Source organism: Mesoplodon mirus (assembly GCF_964341445.2).
Source record: "Mesoplodon mirus genome assembly, chromosome: 1".
Lineage (NCBI taxonomy): Eukaryota > Metazoa > Chordata > Mammalia > Artiodactyla > Ziphiidae > Mesoplodon > Mesoplodon mirus.
The window spans coordinates 73096550-73116595 of NC_138976.1; the positions used below are offsets into that span (position 1 = coordinate 73096550).

The window sequence follows — 20046 nt, forward strand, 5'->3', positions numbered from 1 at the left end:
GATTTATTTTTAAGGGAAAAAGCAAGATGTAAAACAGCGAGTATAATATATTATCATTTGAGTGAAAAAGAACATGTTATATACATCTCTCCAGAAGAAAGAACAAAATATTAATGCTGGTTGCCTTTGGGAACAAAACTTAGTGACTGGGAGTCAGGGAAAAGAGAGTTAATTTTTCAATATACTCTTTTTACCTTTTGAATTTTACACCATAACTGTGTATTTCTGTCAAAACTATTTTCTAGAAATGTTTTATAAAGCACTTTAGGTGTTCCTTCCAGGGATCATTAAGGCTCTAGTTTTGTTTGTTTTGTTTTCATGGTTAATTGAGTTTTCTCTTGGTGTTTTCCATCCCTACTCCTACTCCCTTTCTGAGTATCCTGTATCAAAATTGGCTACATTGTCTCCAGGAGGTGAACTCTCTCCAAGCCCGCTTGTACCTGCAGCTCCCCTGGTAGAAAGAAGATAACAGATTGCAATAGGAGTCTTCTAAAGTACCCCTCCTTTTGAAAGAGGAACTGTTTAGAACTTAAGTAGCTTTATTCCAGGGCTATTTATGATCTACTTAGAAGTAAAAGATAATCCTTGGGCAGTCCTCCTGACTGCTGACAATGCAGTATGCAGTGAGAAGTCTCAGCTCATAACATTCACAGATTTTTTTTCCCACTCCAGAAATAAGAACTGCTTGAGTGAATCTGAGTACTTGTCAGGGGTGCTAGATTATTAACAAGCAAGGGCAAGTTCTCTCTGTATTAAAAAACTGTGTGCCAGAAGTGTTTTTCAACATGTCCTGCCAGTTTGTTGTTCCCAACATTTCTTGTTATGATGAAAAACACTTACTATCTGTTTCTCTTTGACTGCTTTTCCCAATATTAGAGAATTTCTGGATGATCCTTACCTATCTAGAAAAAAATTTCTTTCTTTCTTTCTGCGTGAATATCATGTATATTCAATGAAGATTTACATAAAGATTCTCTAATCAGTTTCTCATTTCTCTGTGTTCAGGTGAACCTTGCTTCAAGCAACCCCGCCTACACAAATATAATTTGGATTGTTTTAAGTTTCTCATATTTATTCAAAATATAACTTGGAGCATGATTATTTACATGACTAAAGAATATACATTAAAATTAATCTAAATGAAAAATTCCCTCAATAAAATGAAAATATTCTTTGGATTACAAAATTTTCATTAATTGTCAAGAATACTCTATATGAAGAGATATGAACATATATAGTAATTAATCTGCATGGGAAATGGCAGTTCATAGAATGATCCTCATTTATTTCAGAGTTACCAGTGTTCATGCCATCTCTCATGGGGCATAAAGACATAAATGAAAAGGAAGAATTCTAATTATTTTTTCCTGTCACACTTCCAAACTTTTCAAGGACAGGTGCCTGAGTCTCAGATCCAGTCCTGTAAATGGTTGTTTGCCCTAAGCCAGTGAAATACGGATTATTTTAAACTATATTTGGCATACATTTTAGTTTGAACATATTTAAAAGTGGGTGGACAAATGATAAAATGTTTTATTCATTTGTAAAACTGACTAAATGTGGCTGATATGAATGTCCTTTTCAGAAGAATTATTTGAGATTATTTCATTTGAAGAGATACTTAATTTAAGGTGCACTGAATTTGTTACTTGCCTTATTTTATTTCATATTTCCTATAATTTATGTTTTTAAGAAAGATTAATATACCCATTTTGGCTGTTATTTGGAATTCGCACAGTTGGCTTATCAAAGATATTTTGGAAGTATCACTAGTTATGTAAGGAACAAATATAATTTTCTACACAAGATGCTCTGACAGTCATTTTTTTCTTTTAATATATGCATAGTGTTCTTACAGCAATCTCATAGCTAGAAATATGTAAGGTATTATATCAGATATTACTAACTGCTTCATTAATAGACATCTCTCGGAATGTGCCTATACTACATTTGCGAAAGCAGCTATAATAATTTGCCTCCTGAGAAGGTTTTGGGTTTTGCCTGGGATCAAGGACATCTGGATGCCTTTCTTTCCAGGGCTTGCTTTTGTGTTTTTATTGTTACTGATATTAAAGGGTGAGGAGTGTGTTAATTAATTAGTCCCCTTCCCTCCATTTTCATTTTCCAACTACTTGCAACATTTCCTACTAGTTCCCAGAACATGCCCCCAAACAGATTTGGCTTAATACTTGAATTGGTCTCAGAGTGTTTTTGTATAGAACATCAATTACTCTCTGTATCATGCACAGGGCCAGATCTACACGGGTAGCACAGACTCCAGAATTACAAAGTTACAGTTTCCTCTTTCTGCCTTAAATGTTCAGATTGATTCTCTCCATTGCCCCTTGTTGTCTCTTAGCTTCTATGAATTTTGCAGATCTTCAAGGGGCTGCTTTACGCCTTTTTGTTCTCAGTGCTGATGACATCAAACACGTTATACTGAGGACTTGTCTTTTATACTGAAAATAATCACAGAACACGTGATCTTTGTACAAACAAGTTTTGGTTTTATGGCTGCTTTTTATCTGAAGGCGAATTTGCAGACTAATTGCAATGGCAGGGTGAAATTAAATATGATCATCAAAAGTTAATGAAAGTGGCAAATTTTAGCATCATCAAAAAAATAAAAATGTCCTTGGTGCAGCTGGAGATCTAAGAGATAAAATGAAGAAGGAGGAGGTGAGGGCCCCACCCCCAAGGTTAGAAAAGGGGATAGTCTTATAGCTTCTCTCTAAAGGGTGTATGCAGAGAGAGGATTGAATGTAAGCCATTCTGTGACCACAGAGAGGTGCTTGCTGTGCTTTTCTTCTGCCAAGACAGGCACTACCCTCTGGAGGTCAGCCTGACTCTGTAGTTTCTGCCCCCAGCCTCTGCTTGGCTAGGAACACTCCAGAACCCATGGTCAGCAGCCCTAACCAGAGCTAATTGAGCCCTAACTCCGTCTGCCATACACAAGCACCTCCATACCCTTCTCTTCTGCTTTTTTTTTTTTTTTTTTTTTATGGCTAGTGGACACAGTTAGTCCAGTAAAGACTGATGTGAATTGAATGTATGTTCTATGTCCCTGTGGATCTGAGAATAGTAAGGGAACCAGGGAAGTAGTGGGTTAAGGAATGAAAGAAAAGTTAGGGAAGCAAGCATGAAAATGGAGAGAAAAGAGAGGAAAAAGTAAGGGTGGGACATGAGGTCATTCTGGGAGGAATACAAGTTACCCTGCTTAATCATTTAAGAGTTATTTCCCCTGGTTTTTTCCTAGCTAATCTCTTTTGTTTTCCCATTTCCGTTGGCAAAATTTAGTCCAGTTTCACCATATTAATTTATGAACCCAAAAGTGTCTTTACATTTAAGTTTTGTTACAGTATGTACTCCTCACACATCCCCATAAGAAATTTTGTAAGGTAATATCAATAACCATTTTGTTTTTTAGGCAATATTGGACGTTGTTGTGAATCTTCAATTTAGCCTGATAGAAAAATTGTGGCAAACATTCTGGCGCTATTCTCCCTCCACTCCAACTGACGGCACTACCATTACTGAATCAAGGTCAGAATCAATATGCTTTTCCAATTCATTTTCATGGCTGAGTAGATGTCACAGCTAACAAATTAGAGATATGTATACCAGTTGTGAACCTTACCTGATAACATTAATTGAATAGATTGAAATAAACCACAAACTACTCTTTTGAGGTTTCAGCGTGTGTATTATAGCTCCCATTTATATTGATGTGGGGGACTGCAGTAGAACTATTTCATCCTCATGGAATTAGTATCATATCTGCCTTTCATACCGTCAGAAAGTATTAACGTGCATAGGCAGCTCTGGGGGAGTGTTATATATATTCAGCCGTGTGGCACCAGGGCAATGGTGGTATAGTTCTAACCTCAGTAATATTTGATAAACTAAAACTATTTTTAAAGTCCATTTTCTTTTTTATCCTCATTTGCCATCTATTCATTTGCTACATTTATTCACACCAGCAATCTGAGTGAAATAGAAAGTCGACTTCCGAAAGCAAAGCTGATAACTCTGTGCAAACATGAGTCTATCCTGAAATGGATGTGTAACTGTGACCATGGGATGTACCAGGCTTTGGTGGAGATTCTCATCCCCGACGTCCTTAGACCTATTCCTAGTAAGTTAAATGCAGACAAGTACGGATGCTTTTGTTCTCATACATTCCACCCAGGAAGTTTTGGGTAGTGACGTTGCAAACTAGAGTGATTCTAATCTCATTAAATTTGCCAAATAGAAAACATGCAACACAGAGTATTGCATGAAAGCAGCCTAGAGCAAAACTGTAGTAAAAAGGGAAAAATTCTCTGTTTTTCAATCTCTCATTTTCTTTTTGACAAAAAAGACAACCTATAGATGTGACAGCCCCAATGACTAATTGCAAGAACACTCCCAGGCCAGTCAACCATGTGAAAATCATTCTACCCAAGGAAAAGGTTTCCTTCATAAAGCCCCAAATTTTTGAAATCTGTAATTGCTAGACCAGCCTCTTTCATGTTTGCTTTTGATTTGAAATGAATTTATCTTGGTTTCTACTGAAGTTGAATTTCTTTATAAAAGCATTTACTTTGTCACCGACATCATGTTAAGAACTACAAATGCAGTTTCCATTAACAGTAATGGTTAACTGGCATTTTGAGAGAAAAATCAATGTAACTGCACTAGCACTGTATTCCTGCCATGAAGCAAATAGGAATTACATAGATAAATTAGATTACTTTTTTAAGTGATAGTGTTTTTTAAACTACCCTGTTGCAAACAAAGCTATTTTTTGCAAGTGTCAATACAAAGGCCATCATGGATACTTGTGTTAGAGGCAGCTGAAATGATTTTAGGTCTACATCTTTATGAGCACCTACTAGTAACCTTAACTTTTAAAGATATGGAACAGAATTGCTACTCTACAGTGACAATAAGGTAAAAGCAATCTTTTAGCTTGTAAAATTAGCAGCCATGTACTCGAAGTACACTCTTCACAGTTAATTTGTGTTAAATTATTCCAGAAAATATTTAAATAGGGATTTAGCAAGAAACAGTGAAGATACTAACATTTGTATGTTTATACTTTCTTTTTTAAAATGTGGTAACAGTGGAAGATATGAGTTATTTCATATGTTCCCTACCACCTTAAAATATATGCTTAGACATACATTTACATATAATATCAATGAACACACACATAAACATACATAAATTTGTATAGAAATTAGTTTTTAAAAAATCCAGCTGCCATGGTCTCACATTTTTATAAATTACTAATATTTTCTAGCCTATCTGCACCAAGTTTCCTGACTAAAGATTGATTAAAAGTAATGTTGTCACGGAAAATTTCAACGTGTAAATTCTCTACTGATTTATGTTCCAGAATCTGATTTTCCTGTTTTTGTCTTACTTCCTGTGCTCTGAGTGATAATCTCTAGAGATGTTTAAGAGAAGTTGCATAGGGTAGCTCATTAGCCTATGACATTTTGCCACCAACATAAATTTCTCTCATGAGATATAAGAAAAGGTGTCAGTGAACGCTTTCTTTTTTGAGGCCAGTCAACAACATCAGTGTTCATTCAACAATTCTAAATCTGTTGCTTCTATGTTAGCATCACAAGACTTTAACTTGTAAACTCATCAGTTCCCTAAGTTAAATCATGTATCAAGTGTAGTTGGCTTTAAACCCCAGAATTTTTAAGCACACAATACACATGACCTTTGTTTTTGGCAAATTTTGATTTGAAAACCATTTTATTTTGTCAAGTAGTTTGTCTCTGCATTCAGACGACTCAAATTCAGGAATTATCTCATGAGTATAGTTTTACAGTTTCTCTGAAATTACAAGATGCATTAAGGTGCCACCCTACCAAGTAAATTTGGAATTTTAATTCCTGTTCTATAACAAGACTTAACAAAAATAAAGCTTAAAATACAGTGTAGATCACTATCTTCTGATTGTATGCATTTTAATATTAATCATAAGAAGGTTGAGACAAGTTAGCTTTAGAGTAGTTTTATATTTCTAACCATCCATTCATGAGAAAAAGTTGTCAATCTGCACAATTTGATCTGACATGAATCCCTATAGAGAGAACAAACTTAATTTTATTTTTGAAAATTTAATTTTCCTGGCTACTAGTACTTCACTCTACCATTTACTGTCCAGATGGGATTCCTTTTTTTAGCCAAAAAAGTCTGCATATCACACTAATTTAAAGTCAGCTTGAAGCTACTATACTCTAAAATACATTTATCTGAAAACGGGGGAAAAAAAGTGAAGTGTAAAAAATTGTGTAAGAACTCAACTGGTAACACTCAAATGTACAATTTATGATTATAATTAAAGGTGACCCAAAATGTCATTTAGTACAAAAAAGGAAAAACTTACAATCATTTGAGATACAAAACATATCTTTTTATTTTACAATCTCCCTAGCATTAAATGTGTCTAAATAAAACAAAACCCATATTAAATTTTTTTAAAGTAACTTTTCCCAGTTCTTGTTTTTTTCAGATAAAATAATTATTATATATTAATTATAGAAAACTACATAATACAGATAGCCAAATTGAATCTTGTACAAAATTTTACTGAGTTTCAAAGAGGGTCTTTAATTTTTTTTTCCACTGTTTTTCATTTCCATTCATGCCTGCCCTCCATGGTTCCAGTACATAATACAACAGAAAAATATTTTTCTTTCTTTTTTCTTTTTGGCTGAAGTGAGAAGCTTTGGAAATTTCAAAAAATTAGTTCTCAAGAAATTTCCAACTCATGTTTCCAATAGATGATTCTCATGGTTAAAAGTCTGCACTTCTTGAGTGTTTTTCCTAATCAAAATGTAGCCATCTCAGTTGTCTTCTGTCATTTGACCACTTAAAGTAATACTTTTTAAAAATTAGTTGTTTTTATTATTGGAATAGTAAAATTTATATCTTTTGCAATTAATTTGAGTAAGTTAATTATTTCTAACCCTGCTTTAACAAAAGTAATAAAGAAGCATGTCAGACTCATTTGAGCACAGAAAGAAAAACCAAGGAATTTAATCCCATCATTAACATTAATATTCTTGGGAGCCTTGGACAAAAATGTAACTTCTCTGTCTCTTATTGTGGACTACGAATTGTAAGACTTACCCACATTATAGGGAACCCACAGGGATTTATTTTCTGTTGTGGGTGCTTCAAACACTTACTTATTAAATGTCTAAAACTGCTCCCTACACTGTGGAGCCTTGGGCACAGGTGAAGTAAAATGCTACTGACTGAATTACTTGTTGAACAAGAGAAGAATTCTGTTTCCTATTATACAGCCATCTCAGTAAACAGATCCGTTCTTATAAAATAGTCATAATCACCCCTGTTAACGGAAAATGCTTCTAACCATTTTATGACCACCATAAAAACTACTCTTATGGGACCTATCCCTATTCAGGTTTTAACAGAGATGTAAAGAGTATGGAATGGACTGTTTTAGGAATATCTTAAGAATATTGGCCTCTGTGACAGCAATTTTATTATCACAGTGATCTTTTATCGCTGCCTGCCAGTGAAATGGAGAATAGTTATCCAGAATTATCAAGGCAGGCAATTTTAATTTTACCCTACATTTCAACACAAGTGAGAGATAACTACTCTAATTGACATGTTCTGATGTAAAGAGATGCATAGAGAAAAAGAGAAAGCTTTGCATTATTTTCTTTTTAACTAAAGAAATGAAAATAGGTTAAGAGCTTGAAAAAAAGTCAAGATAAAGAATTTCTAAAGAAAATACTTAGCCTTTGAGCACAAAGCTGTTTTTGAAAAGAGTGTTTTGTCTAAGATAAAAAATTCCATAAGTATATTCACAACTGGTATATGTTGCTATAAGCAAAAATGTTTGAATGTTTTCATTTCCCAATAAAGTATCATAAGTATCTGGGAACAAAATAGCTTTAAAAGACAAGCCCATGATATAATATTTGGATTCTTTCAAAGTTAGGAGTAATGTTAAAGTCTTGTCAATGAGGATAATATAAGCTCTGTGCTATTTCACATGTTGTGCTTGCATGTTTTCCCTTATTCTAGCATAAAGATTAATGTTCTTTGGTATCTTTTTCGTTCTGCTTTTATTCTTTAACATTTAGGTGCCTTGACCCAAGCCATTCGAAATTTTGCAAAAAGCCTTGAAGGTTGGCTTTCCAATGCCATGAACAATATTCCACAGAGAATGATACAAACCAAGGTACACTTTTATGTCCTTGCTTTTTCTTTTGTGTTTAGGAAATCGTTCTGAACTATGAATTTTAAATCTGTCCTATCAAATGATGTTTTGTAGAATATTAATATTATAATAAATTAAATCTTTTAAAATTGATTTTTGTATTTGTATTTTATAACCATGTGGTAAAGAACTTGCACAAGATATGTTGTTTGCTAATGCTCCTTTCAGAGAGACTAGAGAAACATTTTAGGTGTGGTGTATTTATCAGCCCTTTTCTAAAATGTATATTTAAGATTGCTTAATTTCAGTTACTGAAAAGAACAGCCTAGAATGTTCAAATAGTTTCCATTTGAGTTTTAGATTTTTTAGGTCCCCTACTATACTCATTGTATTCTGAAATGTTCATGTAAATTAATAACAATTTACTTTTCAGGATGTTTTGTTTTTTTAACACTGGAGAATGCTTTTGTGAATCAAGTAATCATTTTTTAAAATAAATTTATTTTATTTATTTAATTTTGGCTGCGTTGGGTCTTCGTTGCGGTGTGCAGGCTTCCTCTAGTTGCCACGAGCAGGGGCTACTGTTTGTTGCGGTGTGCGGGCTTCTCATTGCCGTGGCTTCTCTTGTTGCGGAGCACGGGCTCTAGGCGCGCGGGCTTCAGTAGTTGTGGCATGTGGGCTCAGTAGTTATGGCTCATGGGCTCTAGAGCACGGGCTCAGTAGTTGTGGTTGGCAGGCTCTAGAACATGGGCTCAGTAGTTGTGGTGCATGTGCTTAGTTGCTCCATGGCATGTGAGATTTTCCCGCACCAGGGCTCGAACCTGTGTCCCCTGCACTGGCAGGCGGATTCTTAACCACTGTGCCACCAGGGAAGCCCAAGTAATCTTTTCTTAAAGAGAACAGTTATCTCATAGTTGATGAGTGTATTTCAGGAATGTGGATTATTTAGCTAGAGATATGAATTCTCCTCTCCACTTTGTCCCCTACTAACCATGTTACTTTAGGTTAATCTGTGAACATACATGACAGATTGGACTGATTCTGTCTAAACTTTGATAACAAAAATCACATTTGTGGCCTTTTGTCAGGGTCTGTATCTACTGTCAGACGCCAGCAATATGCCTTGGCTTTCAGTTTGAGAGTGTGATTGAAGCTCTTGTAGCTGACAAGTCTGTGATAGCACAAGTCTGTTTCAGCTTAAGGTTTGCAATAACACATTCTATCTCTAAAACGTATAGAAGGACACATTTCATGGATATGCCCACCTTAGATTGTTGCTTTAGAGCTGTGTTGTCAGTACAGTAGGGCTAACCACATGTGGCTATTTAAATTGTAAATTTAATTAAATTGCATTAAAATTTACTTCCTCAGTCACACTAGGTACATTTCAAGTGCACCTTAACCCATGTGGCTAGTGGCTACCATACTGGGTAACTCATATGTAGAGCATTTCCATCATTGCAGGAAGCTCTCCATGGTAGTGTTATTCTAGAGTGCCACGTTCAGGTGGGCAAATAAAGGAGGTGCTATTTGATTATGATGATCAGAAGAATGCTTTCCAACTTGCAAAGTCAGTCATAGTTATAACAATACTTTCAAACAGCTAAAAGTACCTCCTGCCCCAGTGTCATCAAAGTGGATGTGGTAGCAATCCATCTGCAATATGGGCCATCTCATTGATCTCCAGAGTTGATTTGGGTAGTTTACCTTGGTGGAAGGTGCCTTCTGCTATTCCTCTCTCACGGACATGCAGCCTTTTTTCAGCTGAGCATTTAACCAACAAAGATGATCTAGCGTGACAGTGGAAACAGCATAATGAGGTTGTGACTGAAAGTTATTATCAAAATGCCTGGATTCATATCCCACCACTGTACTGTAGTTTCTGTGTAACCTTGAGCAAGATAGTTAACCTCCCTAAGTCACACCAGGCATCTAATAGAATGTTTATGAGAATTGAGCAAGGTAATGTATGTTAGGCATTTAACACAGTGCCTGGCACGTGATATGTCCTTGATTAGTATAAACCACAGAGATGGGAAAATGTGAAATACTCTCTTTGGGGGTATGTGAACGTCCCTCAAGTTCCACATGGTCCTGAAACATCTCACTATCAAGATAGAGCATACTTTGGCCTGTGGAACACCTTCTACCACTCAGCCAACTGACTGTTCAGTCAATTGCTTGTTATATACCCATAGTGATTTAATGTCATTCCTGTAAATATGTTAAAGTCCTCATTAGATCTGCTATGCAAGTAACAAATTTTCATGAGATCATGAGGTTTAGATATTTACCTAGACTTTTTCTTGGTCGTTATCTTTGCTATCTTTCCATATAATCCAGTTTGTTCAGGGTTTCAGCAGGAAAAAAATGGTATATCCAAAGGGGAGAATAATTGATTAGAGTTTAAGAAGGGTCTGTTCCTAAACCCGTGAAAAGAGTTAAGAAAACCAAGGAGGAATGGTAAAGCACCCCAGGACTAGCAATAGTGGGAAGCCTGCCCATCCCTAGGTCTGAAGCGGAAAGAAGTGATTATGGCATCAGATCTTCTCCTTCCTCCACAACTGTGGCCTTAGGAAGGAGAGGGCAGAGGTTGTGAGGGAATGAATACTTTGACTACTTTCTTCCATCCTTCAGTCTCCTACCAGTGCCTTTCATTGGCCAAACCCAATTGGAAGCCAAAGGGAGGCAGTTAATGTAATCTATTCAGTTTAGTCTTCCTGGGCACAGAGCAGAATGGAGAAGGCTGGAAAGTACATTTTGAAGGACAAATGGAGATTTTTCTGGATAGCCCTTTTACAGAAATTCAAATTCTGAAGAGTTCTTCTTGTTGCTTGTATCCGATAAGTTTATTAGCTATGTATTTGCTAATAAAAATAAGTGCTCTTATTTCACCTCAGAATTACCCACTCCTATTTCACCTCTATAAAATAAAGGTAAAAAGAGTGAACCTTAATGACAGTGCTCTGAAAAGCATGTTTTTTAATCCAATTTAAAAAGTGGGACTGGTTAGTGTGGTTTTCCAAGTAAAAGGAAAAAAATGTTATTTGCTTAGTTTGTAGTTGACTTGTACAGAGAATAAGAAATGAAAATCAACATTTTTCCTACTTGTCTCGACTAAATCATTTCTTGCTATGGATTAGTAGCTACGTGCAAGACTGGTTTAATTAATGGTGCACTCAGATGTCGAAGAATGTGGGAGTTTGTTTTAGCCTTGACCTCAGCCTACTCAAAAGGAAAGTAATACTTGGTTTAGAGGTTTAAATGCTATAATTTACAAGTAAGCTCTCTCACCAAATGAATTTGAAATAAGTATCAGAGGGAAGCATTTAAAATTTGGCAAGGGAATAAAGATTCGAAGATTGCAGTGGTTTCTTTTACTGGAGGGGAAAAAAAAAATCCCAACTTAATTGGATTTCTTTACAGGTTGCAGCTGTAAGTGCCTTTGCCCAGACTCTGCGAAGATACACGTCGCTCAATCACCTGGCCCAGGCAGCTCGTGCAGTGCTTCAGAACACTTCTCAGATCAACCAGATGCTCAATGACCTCAACCGTGTCGACTTTGCCAATGTCCAGGTACTCTGTTTTCTTTCAAAACGTGTCTTTTAATGAAAGGTATCCAATGTTTTTCTTCTTAATTAGGATCGTCATATTTCTTTTCAAAGTTACATCAATTCACAGGCACATCTAGATTCACAGTATCCTGAAAGAGGAGAGTTTTACTCAGCTATGGCTTTACTCCTCTGTTTTGCAATTAAAGTCTGCTAATATTTATAGTGCTAGACAGCAACATATGTCACCAGGATTTGCTGAATGATTAATAGAGTAATGATGACCACAGTCATTGAAGTTTGGTAGGCAGGAGATGAAACTCTTTCATCTACTAGCTGTGGAGTCTTGGGCAAGTGACTTAACTCTTCTGGGCTTTACTTTCTCCATTTTATAACACATATCTTAGATTACTGTTTACATATTTAGTAATACGTAAAGCCCATAGCACCATGACATGCACACGAGAAATTTGTTTTCAAAAGTGCCCCACCTTGAAAGAAGCAAGAACAACTCTATTTCAGAGTTTACTATAGGTACCTGGTAAATGTTTGTTACTTGAAAAGAATTAGGTGCAACATATCTGACTCTTTTGATCATTCCAAATGAAAGAATAATTTTTTAACCTAATGATGAAACTACTCACTTGTACATCAAAGTACATGTAAAAAATAGCTACTTTAGGAATATTATTATGGAATCCCAACAAATATTTTATTTCAGATGCTAAAATAATGAAGCTAATTGTTACCAGTGAAAAAAAACACTCCATGGCTCACTCAAAGCAAAAGCAACAAAAGATACATACATATTGAACATAATCAAAATTTTAAACTTCTGTGCTTCAAAAGAGACCATCAAGAAAATGAAGCGACAACTCATAGTATTGAAAAAATGTTTGCAAATCATATATCTGATAAAAATTTATATTTAGACTATATAAAAAGAACTATTATAACCCAACAATGAAAAGACAACCTCGTTTAAAAAATGGGCGTAGATCTAAATAGACATTTCTCCAAAGAAGATATACAGATGTCCAATAAAGTACCGGAAAACTCATTCAGCAGCCACCAGGGAAATACATATTAAAACCACACTGAGGGGCTTCCCTGGTGGCGCAGTGGTTAAGAATCCACCTGCCAATACAGGGGCACAGTTTCGAGCCCTGGTCCAGGAAGATCCCACATGCCACACAGCAGCTAAGCCTGTGCACCGCAACTACTGAGCCTGTGCTATAGAGCCCACTAGCCACAACTACTGAAGCCTGTGTGCCACAACTACTGAAGCCTGTGCGCCTAGAGCCTCTGCTCCTCAACAAGAGAAGCCAGCGCAATGAGAAGCCCGCGCACCACAACAAAGAGTAGCCCACACTGACTGCGACTAGAGAAAGCCCATGCACAGCAACGAAGACCCAAGGCAGCCAATTAATTAATTAATTAAATCTTAAAAAAACCCTGAGGTACCACGTCACACACACACTAAAATAGGTATTATCAAAAATTAAAATGGGTATTATCAAAAAACAAATAATAACAAGTGTTGATGAGGGTGTGCAGGAATTGGAACCCTTATACACTAGTGATTGGAATGCAAAGTGCTGCAGCCACTTTGGAAAACAGTATGGCAGTTCCTCAAAAAGTTAAACATAGAGTTAACATATGATTTGGCAGTTTCACTGCTAGGTACATACCAAGAAAAATGAAACATGTCCACCTAAAAACTTGTTCACGCATGTTCCAGCAGCATTATTCATATTAGCCACATAAAAGTGGAAACAACCCAAATGTCCATTAACTGATGACTATGTGAACAAAATGTGATATTCCACACAATGGAATATTATCGGGCAATAAAAAGAGATGAAGTTCTGATACATGCTACAACAGAGATGAACATTATGCTAAGTGAAAGAAACCAGATACAAAGGACCATACATTGCATGATTCCATTTATATGAAATGTGCAGAACAAATACATCTATGGAGACAATAAGTAAATTAGTAGTTGTCTAGGTCCTGTAGACTGGAGGGATTGGGAGGTGACAGATAAGGAGTAGTATGGAGTTTCTTCTTGGAGAAATGAATACATTCTAAAATTGATTGTGATGATAGAGGCACTACTCTGAATATACTGAAAAAAGCCATTGAATTATATACTTTAAATGAATGAATTGTTCGCTCTGTGAATTATGTCTCAATAAAACTGTTTTAAAAAACAATATCGTTGGGCTTCCCTGGTGGCGCAGTGGTTGAGAGTCCGCCTGCCGATGCAGGGGACGTGGGTTCGTGCCCCGGTCTGGGAAGATCCCACATGCTGCGGAGCGGCTGGGCCCGTGAGCCATGGCCACTGAGCCTGTGCATCCAGAGCTGTGCTCTGCAGCGGGAGAGACCACAACAGTGAGAGGCCCGCATACCGCAAAAAACAAACAAACAAAAAAACAATATCGTTGCTTAAAGATAAACTAATTATTACTCCATTTCCTACAAAGTTTAATCTACAATTCTGGACTAGTTTTATCATTTAAAATATATCAAAAAGTAATATTTGGGTTTGATTTATTTTAGGGTGTTGTTAATTAGTTAAGTTTATTCTGACTTTCATGAATTGGGTTTAAACTTCTAATGTGTATAGTTTTTCTTAGATCTACATAAATATTTTTATATATACAAGCACACATACACACACACATGCAAATACATAAGCTCCACAAGAACAAACTGTCTCACGTTTACAAATCCATTAACTTTACATATTTTAGTGGAATTTACATTAACTGATTTTAGTGGGAATATTAAGTTCATACATTATTGCCTTAAAATGTATACTGTTATGTGTTTTTTTCAAATCTTCATTCAGAAAAGATATGTTTAAAAGTACTTTAAGAAAAGTTGAAATGGTAAGGCAACTTCTAGTTTCAAAAAGTAATTTAAGTTGAATAACTGAAAATATATTTAAGAATGATTCCTAATAATATCTCAGCAAGATTTAAAATTTTCTGTTTTAACATTATTTTCATTCGTATAGTTGTGTGTCTGAACCCTATGAAGTATGTATAGAAATGAGTTCTTCCTGGTTATAAACACCAGCCTTGGCAACATTATTGCATATAAATGGTCAGTTATACATCTATACGACTACTCATCCCCCACTCACCGACTTTGAGGTTACCTTTTCCCTTCCTTTATTCTCAGCTACCAAGTTTTTCTGGGTCCACGTGACAGTTATTAGTGCTGAAACCTGTGTGCTTAAGTATCTGTCCTCCAAGAACTCCTTCCTTTCGTTAGAGGACCATGAGCACAGTGGTTTGCTCTCCATTTCCCCCTACATTTTACCTCTCACAACTCTTCATTTTCATATGTAATCTCTTTCTCAGGTTAGCATATTTTATCTTTAACTCCTTTCTTTCCTTTTCTGTTCCACATTGTACCTGGTTTTCTGTCTCCTGCCTCCCATTCCACCTTCATCACCCTCTCCTGTTCATTTGGAAGTCCCTGCCCCTACGAGATTAACCTCAGTTAAGACTGACACTCTAAGACATATAGGATGGTATTCTTGTAATAAGGGAACTTTAATTTAAAACAATGAAATCACATGTAAGTGTCAATATTTTAATGCTCTAAGAGCTTAAGTTTCTTTCAGGATATCCATAAATCTCTTTCATCACTTCATTCTTCTCTAATTAAATCTTTTCCTCATGCATTCAGGATAATTTTCCTATTGCCGTATAATTGGTTTTCTGTTTTAATTAACTGATAGCATTACAATAGTATTGCTTTAGAATTGTTTTGTGTAAATGGATAGTTTTCCAAATACAGTATGGGCTAAATATACTTGGGTTGGTTGACCTGATAACCTAACTTTTGCATATACTTGTGTTTCTGTGTTTAAAAGACATTCTGATTTTGAAGCTACTGACTCCTTATCATCTTGGAGATAATTTATTTCCAACTTAATAATATCTTTAATTTTCATCCTTACCTTTTTCCACTATAGAATTGAAATATCCAAATTCCTTCACAGGAATATACTTCACAGGAGTATTTACAGTGTACTCTATTGTTAGTATATTTTCAATCTTAAGAGTAGTAAAATGAAATATAATATAAAGTGGTTTGAAAAGTCAGAGTAATGTCCTGTGGCTTTATTTCTCTAGGTTTAGTTTTAGATTATCATTATCTCTTGGCAAGAACTAACTTCCTAGGAAGCAGTGAGTTTGAATTTATGTTAAGAAATGAAATTAAATTCTTCCAAGGATACCAGTAAGTTCCTTCTGCCTCTTACTAATGCACAAAAAAATCTTCCACAGTGGGTATAGAGTTTCAGTTTTGCAAGATGACAAAGAAACCTATTGCACAATAATGAGCATATAGTAAACACTCCTATACTGTACACTTAAAAATGGTTAAGATGATAAGTTTTATGTGTTTTTTACCACAATAAAAAAAATGCTTAGCCATTAATGAAAAAATGAAAACAACCTCCCTTATCCTTTCTTGAGACATAAATTCTTCCCTGGGTGCTCTTCTGGACTCCTAAATTGATATAAACGTTCTGGGAGTCATTTAACAGTGTATTTTGAAAAATCTATTACGTAGAGAAAAGTACAAAAGTAAGCAAAGATGTAGTTACTAGATTGCTAATTCCAGCATTTTTCCTAATAGTAAAAAATTGGAATGACCATAAATGTGTAACTATATGGAATTGATTTTGTAAATAATGGAATATTTATGCATTGAAGCAAATTCAATCCCTGAACAATAAATATAGCTCCTCATTTGCCTATACAGAAAGTAATTTATCATATATATTGAAGTGAAACTAAGCAAAATATCAAGTAAAATGTATAATATGGTCCTCTTTTAAAATAACATATGTACATAAGTATACGTGCATATGTATATACTGCATGTGAACAGTTTGAAAGTTATTAGCATGTTGTAGTTATCTCTTAATGTTGGCAGTTTAGATATTCTTAATATTTTGTTCCTTTTTGTTTATTTGTATTTTCAATTTTTAATAATCATTGTGGTGTACTTAAAATACTTAAAAGTGATATTTAGGAGGTAAAATCGGAAAGACTGTTACTAATTAGATAAGAGAAAGAAGGATAATAGATGGTATCATCAGCTGGGAATGTAGAAGAAACCCTAGGTTTCCCTGAAGAAATAAAATGAATTGAGTTTGGGCATTTTATATTTGAAGTACCTCCCAATTGAAATGTCTCTTAAATAAGGTAAAGTCTATAGGGTCAGGAGAGGTGCTGGAACCAGAGGGTGGAGATTAGGGGTTTATTTAGTTGAAATGGTTGATTTGAATATCCTCTGAGAACAGGTAGATTGAAAGCTGTAGACACTTTTCAGAAAAATACATACGTATTCACAATGTTTTAGATATAGAATTAGGACCTTCACAGACACCCCTCCACAGAAATCTATTGTGAAAATATTATCTGGACACAGTGAACCCAGTTTAAAAATTCTTGTCACATTTCATTTCTCTAATATTATGTTTGGGGAAAATGAGGCCCATGCAGATTAAATGAATTGCTTGAAGTCAGTTTAGCTGATTCAGGCCCTATGTTACCATCCATGTCCTTACTCAAATATTATATTACTAAATAATTGTATTCTGATCTTAAGAGTATAGTATTTTTTTAATGTTAAAATACAACATAGCACTAGAAACATTGTAAAACTTATGGCAACCATTGAAAATTAACTTTAGAAGTTCCTGTTTTCATTGCTATTACCAAACATGAAACTTTCCTGTCGGAACCAGAAGGAAAACCATAGTGATCAAATTTCTTGGCAGGTAGCCTTCCTACATTTTCTCAAAAGTATTTTTGTTGTTGTTGTTGTTTTTGGTTCTGTGAATTAATTTACATTCATAGCCTTGCCTCTGTAGCCCTTGAGACTTCAGTTTCTTATCCATAAAACTCATATAGCATATACTTCTACCTTGTATCATTCTGTGTTTGTTTTTGTTTTAATCCTGAGGGACCACTTTTGGCCAATTGAATCTATTTATCCATCTGACTTACCCTAAATCTTTTCAAATGAATTGGCTTTAAAGTTTTATCTGATTGGGAGAAAAAAGAGTGGGCGTAAAAACTAAAGAAAGACGCCTCATACTGTAGGTTCAGGCTCCTATTTTTCTTAAGTAATCATGTATTTTAGTCTTTCACACAGGCTAGTTAATGTAGAAAAACCGAGTCATACTTGTATGTCACATCACTTTTTCATGCACAAAGGCTATGTTAGTTTCCTTAATAACTAACAAGTAGTCCTTCATTTTCTTAATTCACTTAATTGTTTTACGCTTTCAATATAATTTGCCATTTATGCATATGGCTTGTGTGCTGACACTCAATGAAAAGGTGCTGGGTTGAACTTTTTCTTTGCTTTCTGTGTACTGTCCCAGGAGCAGGCTTCCTGGGTATGTCAGTGTGATGACAACATGGTTCAGAGACTAGAAACAGACTTCAAGATGACTCTTCAGCAGCAGAGCACCCTGGAGCAGTGGGCTGCATGGCTTGACAATGTGATGATGCAAGCACTGAAACCCTATGAAGGAAGACCCAGTTTTCCTAAAGCTGCCAGGCAGTTTCTGCTAAAATGGTCTTTCTACAGGTATCGTCTCAATTTTTCCTATTCTGCAATTATGTATGTACATGCTTCTCAGAAAAAAGGAAAGAAAGGAAGACTTTAGTTTGCAGAAACTCCCTGTTGTGATTATCTTCAACCCAACTCATGACAACAGCATGATGGAATTGTACCAGGAAGCTTATGGAAATAAAATTTCTGCTAGGAAAAGAAAGGCTCTTATTCAAAGCCCTAGAAGTTCTCAGATGGGAACATCTGAGATTCCAGTCTAGAAAATATGTTTAGCAACAGTCAGAAAAGGACTACAGTCCTCCTTCTGGCAAACGTGTATTATTTAGTCTTCTTCCTTGAGCCCTTACCACCACTCTTCTTCTTCTCTAGTCCAGGGATTCTCAAACTGTGGTTCGCTAGACCAGTAGCATCACTATTGCTTGGAAACACATTAGAAATGCATATTTTCAGACCCCTCCCCCAAATCTACCTGAATCAGAAACTGTGGAGGGGAGGCCCAGCAATCTGTGCTTTTTTAAAGTATCATCCAGGCAGTTCAGATGCATACTCAGAACCACCTAGTTAGTTTCTTAATTTGATCAATTACAATTGTTTTCAAACCTAGCTGCACCTCAGAATTAGTGGAAAGAAAAAGAAAACAAAACTCCTGGGTATCTCCCAAAAACTACTGAATCAAAATCGTGGTGGTTAGAAAGTAGTGATTAGGAGTAGGGGTAATCAGAATTTTTTTTTTCAAAAAGCTTATTCCTGGTGATTCTAATGCATAGCCAGTTTGATATCGAATAATCTAGTAATACAAAATGAATCACTTTTTGACTAAAAGGATATATATATATATATAAATGTATGTTTTTCTAGACATAGAAGAACCCCAGGAGAGAAAGATTACTTGATATATGATATCAAATGTTGGGGTGAGCCATTGACCATAGGTCTACTCCAAGGGTTAAAAAACAGAACCTGTGTAAGTTGGCATATATACTATATATATGACATAGGATGGAATTGACAGAGTTCCATTTCTTAAGCTAAGTTAGATAAGTTATATTTTTGACCCCAGAATTTATTCTTGTGATGGGAGTTCATTTCTTTGCTTCTTTAGATAATGGTGGCCTCACTGGCTCGGGCCGAAAAGCCATGTCTACTTTGAGGTTTAGGCAGTCCCTAATTTAGTTCCTGTGCAACCATGCGCATATCAAAGTAGTGACTACAGGACATACCACTGACTGTGGCTATGGGTACCGTGTGGTCATTACCTGGACCTCAGTGGTGAGTCCAAAGCAGTTGTGAGGAGAGAAGGTATACAAAGAAGTAGCAGAGTTTAGAGACTAGTAGAAATTCTGAACCCAGTAAGCCCAAATTACAGGATTTCCATCTTGTTTTGACCACCTTGATAAAAATGGAACCAGAGATCTTTTAATTATGATGGTAGTTGCTTGGTTTTTATTGTGACTTCTTTCTCAACTGATTTAGTCCAATTCTTATTTCTTAAACTGAAGTAGAGGTGTAGATTCACTGTATATGTTTAATTAGGAGTTAAATTATCCTTAGATCCTGAAAATCGTTGTCTAGTGTCTAGCCCAGGGTTAAATGCAGTGAAAGAAAGTCTACCAGTTTTGTGTTGTTGTTTTGTTTTTGTTTTGGGGATGGAATAATTCCACAGTTCTGTCTCTCATATAT

The 20046-nt window shown here is 35.6% G+C and overlaps 1 protein-coding gene across 6 annotated transcripts in view; it reads left to right on the forward strand.

Annotated features, from left to right (window-relative positions):
- RFX3 (regulatory factor X3) overlaps window positions 1-20046 on the forward strand; it is a 298160-nt gene that overhangs the window by 247598 nt on the left and 30516 nt on the right. For all 6 annotated transcript variants that reach the window (XM_082615490.1, XM_082615491.1, XM_082615492.1 and 3 more), the window contains 5 exons: window positions 3428-3543; window positions 3981-4135; window positions 8124-8221; window positions 11627-11776; window positions 18173-18381. In XM_082615490.1, coding sequence (XP_082471616.1) covers window positions 3428-3543; window positions 3981-4135; window positions 8124-8221; window positions 11627-11776; window positions 18173-18381 — 728 coding nt within the window. The remainder of the gene's footprint in view (window positions 1-3427; window positions 3544-3980; window positions 4136-8123; window positions 8222-11626; window positions 11777-18172; window positions 18382-20046) is intronic.